The 11,540-nt window shown below is 42.0% G+C and overlaps 1 protein-coding gene across 1 annotated transcript; it reads left to right on the top strand.

Annotated features, from left to right (window-relative positions):
* The first annotated feature begins 2,958 nt into the window (after window positions 1–2,958).
* Window positions 2,959–10,126, top strand: LOC127753899 (short integuments 2, mitochondrial). Its single transcript, XM_052279348.1, has 8 exons — window positions 2,959–3,233; window positions 3,763–3,867; window positions 4,017–4,094; window positions 5,398–5,539; window positions 5,619–5,689; window positions 6,486–6,582; window positions 6,793–7,004; window positions 9,299–10,126. The coding sequence occupies exons 1-8, from the start codon at window positions 3,072–3,074 to the stop codon at window positions 9,542–9,544; spliced, it is 1,113 nt and encodes a 370-aa protein (XP_052135308.1). The 5' UTR covers window positions 2,959–3,071; the 3' UTR covers window positions 9,545–10,126.
* Window positions 10,127–11,540: the final 1,414 nt, after the last annotated feature.

An 11,540-nucleotide genomic window follows, 5' to 3' on the forward strand; every position in this document is an offset into this window, starting at 1 on the left:
AGCTAGTAACCTTAGCCTTGCCACATACACCATGAAGTGTGCTTAGGCACTAGCATGGTGGCAATGTAGTGCGATGTTAACAGGTTTAAGGTATCTATGGGTACAATGACACACATTTGCAGAGTATATGAATTGTGATATGTCACTCCCTATTTCTGATAGAAAATGCAAACATGGCAGAAAAAGAACCTGTCGGAGGTTTTAATACCTATGGTGCCATATATGCACAATAAAATTAATGTGATCTTTTGCAACAATGTTTATAGGCATGCATGGTACATTTTGTGGACCATGGGTTTTTGGTGGTATAGTGACGCAGGTAATTATGAACATATATGTGTTGAATTGCTATAATTGGGACTTGTTGAATACCTTTCATATGCATCCCCTATGTATAACCTCTTTTGTAGATAATTGTGCTAACTTTGTTACTGTCTAAAAAGTTCAACCTCGAATGATCAAGACTAAAAAATCAATTATTCAAGAGTTTACCAAGGAAATGAAGAAGATGGTATCTATATTGATTCAGTATAGAAGATCTTGATGGTGGCAAGGTTGTCTAAAGGTAAATTTAGTTATTATGTTGGTAAAGGCTAATTTCTAATGTTTATTAAATAGGTTGCGCTACAATTGCTTCTGCGATGCTACTTTAGTGTGCCAATTTCTCAAAAAGTTGATTTTTGCCGAGAAATGAGCCATGGACCATTATTCTACCTCGGAAGTAGAATACAAGGGTTGCTATACCGCCTTCCTAGTCGCACCGCCGTTCCTTGGCGCCAGCACCCACCATAGCTCCCGCATTGCATCCCCCTTCTCCTCATTGCCTCCCCGATCCACCATCGGTGATGGCAAGCCACACGACACCAAGAACACAACAGGTGGCATCACCGGGGTTCTTGGCGCTGCAACCGATGTACTCTACTCACTCCAGCAACCAAACTCCAACCTCCTTGCAACTCCCCTTCTCTCTTTTTCTTGGAAGAGAGTCGGATTGGCCATCGCTTGGGGAGAGAGGGGGAGGGAGAGGGGTGATAACATGTGGATCCCACTGTTTTGTATTTTACTTTTTTAACCGGATACCTACCAACATATGGGCTCGGCCTATTGATTTTATTTTAAAAAAAAACATATTCCCACTAACATGTGGCCCTCGTTGGTGTTTTTTATTTTTAGTTTGCTGTGTAAGCAAGCAAGGGAAAAAACCCTGAAACCATCAGTAGTAATACTACCAAGAGATTTAATTTGCACTTATTTCAATAGTTGTTTGAGGGACGCGAATTGTTAAGGGATATAAAATGGACTCTTTTCCTCCACATTCCCCGTCACTTCGCTCTGCTCCCACTGTGTACACACTGTGTCGCGATCCACCGGCCTCCCAAGGCAGCGTAGATAGCAATAAGTTCACTTTGACTCCCTTAAAAGTGACCCAAATCTAATCAATGCCCTAAACCGCAAAACCGGATGTTTTGACCCCCGAACTATTGAAACCGGTGCAATTTAACTCCCTAGGTGGTTTTTGAGGGCGGTTTTGCTGACGTGGCGTCTACGTGGCGGTATTGACCGAGTCTTCTTTACGCGTGGCGTTGACGTGGCGCTTAAGTGGCATTAGAATTAAAAAAATAATTCATTTATTATTCACACAAAGGAAGACATGTGGGACCCACTGGCATGGAGGCCCACATGTCATCCTTTCTCCTCCCCCTTCTTCCTCCTCACTGACTCTCCCTTCTCTCATTCTCTCCCCAACCTTTCTCTACACCGCGACACCACCAGAGTGGCAGTGGGGACGGCGGTGGCGTCCGGCGGTCGGGACGGGTAGGGATGACGGCGGCGTCCGGCGGTTGGGATGGCCGGGGACAGCGGTGGTGTCTGGCGGTCGGGGCGGCAGTTGGGAGACGGTGGAAGGGTGACAGCAGCGAGCGGCGGAGACGCGAGTGTGGCGGGGAGTGAATACGGCAGTGGGGACAGCGGCGGCGTCCGGCGGTCAGGACGGCTAGGGACGACGGCGGCGTCCGACGGTCAGGATGGCCGGGGACGGCAGCGGTGTCCGGCGGTCAGGACGGCGGTTGGGAGATGGTGGAAGGGCGGCGGTGGCAAGCGGCGGAGACGCGGGTGTGGCGGGGAGTGAATACAGCGGCATCTGGCGGCGGCCGCCATGGACAGGGTGAGGTGGGGGATCTCCTCGACAACATCCGCCGCACCCGCTACCCTCCTACAGCTGGATCGACGGCCGCCGCCGCCATGCCGTGCAGGCCGGCCGTGTGCTCCGCCTTCGTCCTCGCGCCACTGCACCACCGCCTCCTCCCCCTCGTCTGCGCAGCTCGCCGAGATCCCCGCTGCCGTGACCGTGTCGCTCTGCCGGCACCGCGACCACATCGCCCTACTCCTCGCGGTGAGTCGCGCCGCCAACCTCCTCCTTCGCTCGCCACCCAACTCCCGCCCACCGCTGTCAGCCTGCTTGCTCCCGCCCGCCGCTGCGGGCTTGCTTGCCGCCACGCGCTGCGGCAGCCGAAGGGGAAGAAGAAGGGGGAGAGAAAAGAGAGAGAAGGGAGAGAGGGAGGAGGAAGAAGGATTGAAACAGGACTGACATGTGGGCACCTCCTGTTAGTGGGCCCATATTTTTTTTTGTGTGAATGACTAAATTACCCTATGCATATTTTTTAATTCTAATGCCACTTAAGCGCCGCGTCAACGCCACGTGTAAAGAAGACCCAGTCAATACTGCCATGTAGGCGCCACTTCAGCAAAACCGCCCTCTAAAACTGTCAAGGGAGTCAAATTGCACCGGTTTCAATAGTTCGGTTTTGTAGTTTAGGGTCATGGATTAGATTCGAGTCAGTTTTAAGGGAGTCAAAGTGAACTTATTCCTCGTAGATATGATACTCCACTTCGGCCCAACCACGGTGTAAATACGATGCCTCCACTTCGGCCCAGAAGAGAGAGGGGTTTTTCAATTTCGAAGTCCATTCACGCGCAGCCTACGCGCGGCGACACGCCGTCACGCCGTCTGACCGCACCGCCGACTGCACCATCCGGCGCCGCCGCGGCGCGCTCGCGCGGGGGTGGGCACGATGCGGGGGCTGGCGCGGGCGGGGAAGCGCGCCAGCGAGATGGCGTTCAACGCCGGGGGAGGCGCCGTCAACTGGTTCCCCGGCCACATGGCCGCCGCCTCGCGCGCCATCCGCGACCGCCTCAAGCTCGCCGACCTCGTCCTCGAGGTCCGCGACGCCCGGGTGAGTGCCGCGCTCCGCTCCGCTCCGTTTGCGCTCCTCGGTATACCTGCCTCTTTCTTCGCCTTCTCGAATAAATGCCGCTCGGTGGGTGATTCTAGTCGCTCCGACGGTGTTCGACGAAATGTCTCGCCTGTCTGTGAGTGTGTCATGTAGGAATGCGGTGGAACGTGAGTAGTGGAATCAACTCCGAAACAGCACTTGATTGTGCAGAGTTTCATACTCTATGTACTATAATTGTGATCCTCGTGCTTAAGTAGCTTCTACTTACTTTAAAACTAGTTCTTTTTTTTTCTTTTAGAAATTGTCTTTTACAAGTTGGTGAATAATTTGGCTGTGTGCCTACGGGCAGAGGCTGGAGATGTAACGTATTTCCATTATCTAAAAAAAAACAAGTTGGTGAATAATGTTCCATTCAATTCAATTATCATCTTTTGATTTTTTATTGCTGCATTTTCATGTGCAGTTCGTTTGTTCGTCTGTATTGTATTCCTCTGATTACTGATGTACACCTATTGTAAGTTATGTCCAGATTCCGTTGTCCTCAGCGAATGAAGACCTTCAACCTGTGCTTGCATCTAAGAGGCGTATCCTTGCTCTAAACAAGAAAGATCTAGCAAATCCTAATATAATGAATGTAAGTGTACACTGATTTTTAGCTCAGCTCCTCAAACTTAGTTGTCAATTCATGTTGAAACATTATTACTTTCATGTACCTTCCCAGTTATGTTGTTTGGCAAATATGATTTATTATTTACTCACAAGAATTTTACATATTATTTGCAGAGGTGGCTTCATCATTTTGAATCATGTAAGCAGGATTGCATTTCGATAAATGCACATAGCACCAGTTCTGTTAGTCAGGTCAGTTGACTGTTAATTCCTATTTTATCCATTTTTTTTCTATTGTAAACTTAACATAATATATGTCTCTAAGCTTTAAGAAGAGGAGTTGACAATGCTTTTGGTGTACTCTATACTGATTCTCTATAGATGAATCTATGTAATAAGATGTGGCATTCTTAGGGTTTTCTAAAATTATTGCATCCTCTATATAATGTATATGTTTGATTCATATGATTCTATTTAGTTTCAGATTTCAAGTTGATCATTTTGTCATTTTAAAATTAGAATATACTCCCTCCTATTCTTTGTTGTGTTCCTCTATGCTCAAATTCCTAGAAATCCAGTCACTTACCAAAGTAACCAATAAAAACATGCAGTGGTCAAGATGCAAGTATGAATGCCTTGCCTCCAACTGCATCCATGCATGAATTGATAATAAGTATCTTGTAGAGGAGCATTACTGTATCAGAGAAACATAACAAAGCTAGGTGCTTTCGAAATTACATGCATCATGCATGCAACGGCCATTCCTGAGTATCAGGAAATTAATTTTACAGCACTGTTCAACTAAAGAAGTAGAATGGTATATACTTACATGAAAACCAGTGCAATACACAGGAGGTAGCTACCTATATCATAAGTGGCAGGTGGTGATGTGCTCCAAAACCTTAGCGTAATGTTGAGAGTAGGCTATTGTTTATCCTATTAGCATTTAGAATACTGATTGGTGTTTGCTGAAATTTGTATAACTGGTATTTCTAAGGTGCAGTGGACCAATCGTTTTGTAAAGTATTTTAAATAGTTTCCAACAAATTAGTAAATTTACACTGCATTCAAATTTATTTGATTTTTTTTAAGTTTTCTTGGGGTCATTTAGTGGAAGTGTACTATCTTTATTTTTATAAGGTAATTGCACTTTGCATATAAGTAACATTGCTCCTCCTTGGTGCATCCATCCGAAAATTCAAAACAATGCTTCTTGAAATGAATGAAGGAAGCAAATCTTTTTTGTTTCGTACAAAATGCTGATACATATGTCTATCTGTGCCAGTAAAGTCCTCAATTATTACATTTAACCACCTAAATTTGCTCTCCTTACCCCCAGACATTTTCTATAGGAAAAACTAAAAACTTGAATGAAATGCAGCTGTATATCAGTATATGTTCTGCAACAATGCTATTCTATTCATGCAAACATCCTTCATCCTTGCAGCTTCTGTATGGTACAGACTGTGTTCTGGCTAATTTAACATTCCATATGACTTAACCAGTTAAGATACTTTACATTCTTAGTATTTTTATAACTCTTGTTAATTAACAGCTTCTTGGGCTAGTGGAGTTCAAACTAAAGGAAGCAATCTCAAAAGAGCCCACACTTCTTGTTATGGTTGTTGGTGTTCCCAATGTTGGCAAGTCTGCCCTCATAAATTCCATTCATAGAATTGTCACTTCTCGTTTTCCAGGTATAATATTTACAGAGTAAAATATATATGCATCTAATTTATGATTGACTATTCATGTTTGTTGTTTCTCTACTCCCAGTGCAAGATAAGAACAAGCGAGCTACAGTAGGACCATTGCCTGGTGTTACTCAAGATATTGCAGGATATAAGGTGAGTCTGTAAGTCCAATATTTTCTCAACATCTCTTAGTTTGCTAGATTGATGAATCCAGTCCGTCGGTAATATTGAACTAGATATGAGAAATATTCATGATAGCACATGTTCCGTCGGTAATATTGAACTAGATATGAGAAATATTCATGATAGCACATGTTAATCTGACGTTTTTCAGTTGTATTATTCTATCCCACATGTGTTATATCTGCGTTTTGTTTTGCTTGTTGCTCTTTAATTTTCATATTAAATACTAGATGTGACAAAATGAATGGATGAGGCTCATGTCCATGGATATGGATGGTAACAAGCTTAGACTCTTTTCCCTTTCTTTGTCTGAAAATATATTAAGTTTCCACAATTCACGTTACAATATAGTTAGGCCTTTCTTGTTCAGTCCTATGTTAGGATAATAGGTATTAACTGTGGAAGAGTACAGGAAAAATGAGGCTTAAGAGATAAAGATTACCTTTGTTTGATCCAAAATTTACCTCCTGAATCATTTTGCCTACAAATTAAACACATCCCACACCACAGGCCACTTAGACCCACTTAAGCTGCCATATCCAGTTCAGCATATCTCATGTCCAGCCTTATTACGGTTCCAATCCATTTCCTGTTGCCATCTACCCTGACTCCGTTCTTTTGTGCACCATCAGTTTGCTTAGTTTGCGATTACATGGTTCAAGTAAATGCATTCATAGTGACTAATCATTGATCAGATGGTTTCTTTTTTTCTTGTTTTCTTTTTGCTATAATCGAGTGGATTAACAGCAATACTTGTGTCGGATAGATTTCAAGCCAGCCGAGCATTTATGTACTTGATACACCAGGTGTTCTAGTACCAAGCATTCCAGACATGGAGACTGGTTTAAAGCTTGCTCTGACAGGTTAGATTATTTTAGCTTCTGTATTTTCTCTTCTGTGCACGAATTCATCTGAAGAATAAGAATATTATCGTGTTCTCTGCTTAGAGAACTTATCCATATTTGATAAACACAAGATTAATCATGGTTTACTCTTGTTTTACCTATCACTGATATCAAGTTGTCCATACTTGTACTGCCACATTGCTAGAGCCCTTTTTATATTATTTACAGGAGCCGTCAAGGACTCTGTGGTTGGAGAGGAGCGTATAGCGAAATATTTATTGTCTCTTCTTAATATTAGAAAAACCCCTCTACATTGGGAGCGACTAGTTTACCGAAGAGAACAATTCAATGAAGATGCATTCAATAGTAATGAAAAAGACTATAGAGATTCACCACGAAGGAGGAGGCGACCAAATAACTCTGACGTCTTATATGTACAGGTACCAACTCTTATCAGAAAGTTTACTGCATGGGAAACCATCGTTATGGGGATATAACTGGGCAACATAATCGGAACTCCCCATGTATACATATGATGAAATTTGGATGGAATAAATTTATCCAGGCTTGGCGACCACATTGATCAATATTTTGCAGATTATACCACAAAATAAATAATCATATATGAGTGATCTCACCATCTGGATCCGTTTCAAAATCTGATGCAGCCAAAGATCATAAAATTGCATCCGAGTATACAGCTAGCTTTTATAAGTTGCAGAATAACATGCAATGTTTGATATTACTAACCTGTTGTATGTACAATTATCTCACTGTTTTTTCCCCTTTATTAAATGAAGGCATCAATTGACTACTAAATGGATTAAGCATTATGTAACATTTGATCAATCCTTATAACACTAACTGTCCATCCAGTGGTTTTACGGTGCATTTTCTCTTTTCCTCTTGAGGTTGAATGGCTGCCCTTCAGAAAGGGCGTGTTAAATGAAATTTAAGAATCACATATCATTCTACCATGTTGTGGTTAGAGGTTTGCTGAAAAATTGTGTTTTCATGCTTAGATCTCAAAACATTATGCAGTTATGATTATAGAAGTCCAATGGTAACTTATCCCTTGCTAATAATGTTTTCTTGCCATGGAGTGTCTTATTTTTGCTGGTGTTCATGTTGCTATACACTGGGATATGCTAGTTTGTTGGCTTTTAAGTAGCAGATCATTCAGAATTCTGGCTTAGTATCTTGCAAAACATGTTGGAACAACCAGGTAGATAATAATCTGTTTTTTCCTATATTATATATTTATATTATTACCGTTCAGAAGGTGGTGAAAAAAAATGTTCTCGTTCTTTTTTTCATTAAGTTGTGCTCCTTAAATATTATATTTTTGTTGATCAATTTTCAGTATTTCATTGTCATGTCAAACCCATCATCTCAGAATATGTAGAGCAATATCTATATTTATATTTTTAGTGCAAATTTGTTTATTTTACTATAGCTGTCATCGAGCAACGTCATTTAGTTGGGAAATTTCATGTGTTCCGTGGAGCACAGGAGCACTTGAGCTTCAAACCAACAAAAATAGTGTGCACATATTTATAAAAATATCTACGAAAAAGTAGCATACAGTATGTCGTTATCCATTACTCTGTAAAATTTCAAATTGAAATTTGAACATGGAGTAAAATTAACATAAACTCTGCTGAAAAAGGCATTGGAAATAAAAATTATTACTGTCAGAAGAATGTCTTTTTTTATTTCTCCAAGTGTACATCAAATCTAGATTTGAACTTGTGTGGAGTGATGGATGACAACACATTTTAAATTTATTCAGAATTTGCTATGACTGTTGGGATGTGTTTTTGTTGGTTTTAAGCTCAGGTGCTATTCTGCTCCATGCAGCACCTGAAACTCTCAACCAAAAAAAAAACAATATTACCTTAGCATTGATACAATATGTTTCTCCAATATTATCAGTGGAGAAAGAGTGTATTCAGTTTTGCAACATGTTTCCATTGGTGTAGATTTGTACGCGCTTTAGTTCAACCCTTGGCTTATAGGAGACATTAATGGTGGTTGAGATTTGAGAAAAGGCACATCATCAGCTAGCAGCCTGTTCTTGTTGGGCTGGAGTACTTATATGGACATGTTAACCTCAATGTTGTTTGTCACACACACACATTGGGCCACTCTGCCTGTGTGCAATGTGTAGTTGGTGTATCTTACAGAAACATTGGGGTGGCTGGTGGGATTATGGTTGTAAGCTTGTATGATCATGCTACTTTTGGGTTGTCTTTGGCACCGTGGACCATGGAAAGCATCCCCTGGATAGACTTGATGCCATGTGTGGTTGGTGACACCATGTGATTATGTCCAATGGTTAGATCTGTCCATTATTATTTTAATGTAGTTGAACAATTAACATGGTACGTCTGTTGACTTGCCAATCGCTCATGTTTGATATATTTTCTTTTGTGGGATCGTGTTTTTAGTATATATTCTCCTTATGACATTATTGACTGACTGCATTTCAAGATTGCCGTGTGCGCTAAACTTCCTAGTTAACTCTTACCGTTATTTTCTGTCATGTCATGAACTTGTTGCATTACAATAGGCCGTTCTATGTACATTTAATCAGAAAACCAAATTTGTGCAACTATTTGTAAGGTACAGATTGTACCTTCGCACCTAATTGTGCTGCCCATCGTACTGTGGCAATTAATGAGTTCTCTTATCTATTTTGTACAAGTTCATAAACCTCGCCCCTCTTCTCCAGGACATGGTGATGGAGGTCCAGAGAACACTTTGCAGTACATTTATGGACTTCGCGGACAACACTGAGGATGAGAACGAGCTTGAAAGCCTGATAGACTCACAGCTTGTCGCTCTTCGCAAGGTGTTCAGGATACCTCACAAACCGTTTGATGAAACGCATGGTCCGGCCTCCAAGAAGTTGTTGACTCTTTTCAGATCAGGGAAGCTTGGCCCTTTCATCCTCGACGACCTTCCAGATAATCAGTAAAAGGCTGGGGTGCATGGCGGAGCTTAGGACTTTAATCCTGTGAGGTCAATTACTAGTAATTTGTATTTAAGTGGAGTCATTTCTCTAAATTTTTTGAATTTATACCTGAAAATCAAGGTTTGTAGGGTGTTTTTTAAAAAGCTGTGGGGTCAGCCGACCCCCACAGAATATGCCTGGATCCGCCACCCGTGCATGTATGAATTATATGTATGTTTATGAGCAGCTAAGGATTTCTCCTGATAGAGATGGCTCGATATGATAATGATAGATGGTGATGGGCGTCCCTCTAGGGAGCAGCTTTTTTTTTCTTTTTTAATCCTCTTCCCTAAAAGTAAAGCAAGATCCCTTCAGGCTTCAAGATGTGATAATGTCGGACCTGTTCATTGTAATGTATGCTGTCTTGGGTACGCACATTAGACCTTTTCATTGGGTCGAAGCTTAGGACTGGTTAATAGCAGGATATGTTTTTCTGTCTGTCATTTTCTTTCTGTCTGCTTGGACAGAGCAGAGCTTCTGCTTGTTTCAGAATTGAAATGTTGGCCTTTTGATAGTACTACGTTTGTGCTCACACTGAGACAGGTTATTAACACTAAGCATGAGGAGGCACATGTAGCTTGCCGTTCCAAAAGAGGATTAATTTGGATTGAGCAGAGCAGGTGTTGCCCTTCCAAATAGTAGCAGAACCTGGCGGTTTCAAGTTTCAACCGATGGCTCTTTGAGGGGTGCAGGATTAGTTGCTCCGCTCATTGCTGGCGCTCCCAATTTAACCGGTTTTTCACCGGTTCTTTCCGAAAACCGGCGGTTCAATCGGTTTTTCTTGGGTTGATTGCACGTCCGATCTTTAAACTAAGGGGCGGACCTAGGAGTGGTGCCGGGTATGCACCGGCATACCCAAATATTTCAAAGAAATTATAAGATGTAGTATTCATTCGTGGCCTAAATATTTGGTAAATGCCCTTGTTCCTGAGCAAACGGAAGACCAAAAGGCCTACTTGTTCTCGCTTTTTAGTTGTCTTGGTCATTTCTGTTGGTCAGTTGGTGGTGCAAGCAAACTAGCGGAAGCAATGGCCATACAGTATATGTTGTGGCGGCCGATACGGCGAGGCTAAAACCAATGGACAACGCAAACCACGTTACGCCGGCGCCAATGTCCTGGAGCCTTGAAGCCCTAAATCCATCACTGAACTAGTAGCCTTTTACCCTTCTATAATTTTTCCTCTGAATATATGATTCTCAGACCAGTATTACTTGATTCAAATTCACCAAAACTAAAATGCAAAATAAGTGAGCTATTAATTGAATACTACTACTTTTAGGAAAAGTCCTAGTGGTACACACTAAAATAATCTTGAACTACTTAAAACAACAGATACGGATGAACTCGCTTAGCTGCTCTCTTGGTGAAAAGCTTTCCAATGTTTATGTAATTTGTATGATTAGATTGAATTGAATCAATTAAATATGAAGAGCGTGTTTTTTCAATTTGAAGGGCATTCACCATGGTTTGTGACAATGGACCAAGCAGGTGGTGAAATGGGTTCTTTCAAAACTTTTCTACATTTTATCAACTTTTCATGAATTAATTTAACTAAATTTTGATCAAATTACATAAAATTTTTGCTACCTACAACCAGGTAAGTTTTAGTTAAAAAATGGTATTATACACCCTAGCGTGGGCACACCCAGTATGATTTTTCTGGGTCCGCCATTGTTTAAACTAGGCTAAACCGGCTGAGCACTTGGTTCTTTTTTTCCAGTCGGATTGCCGGTCCGGTCTGGTCCTAATAACTAACTATGGTTTCAACCGATGGCTCCCTCCCTTTGAGGGGTGCAGGATTGGTTGCTCCACTCATTGTTGGCTGCCACGTCATCCACATAAAAGAGAAATTAGTGGCCCTCTGTTGCCAAACCACCTTTTGAATCAGCGGCCTTTTGCCGCCATATCCCACATCGCTTTACGCAATCTCGGCCTGAATCTCTCGCCCATTTTAGGGGA

The sequence above is a fragment of the Oryza glaberrima genome, chromosome 11, assembly GCF_000147395.1.
Source record: "Oryza glaberrima chromosome 11, OglaRS2, whole genome shotgun sequence".
Classification (NCBI taxonomy): Eukaryota; Viridiplantae; Streptophyta; class Magnoliopsida; order Poales; family Poaceae; genus Oryza; species Oryza glaberrima.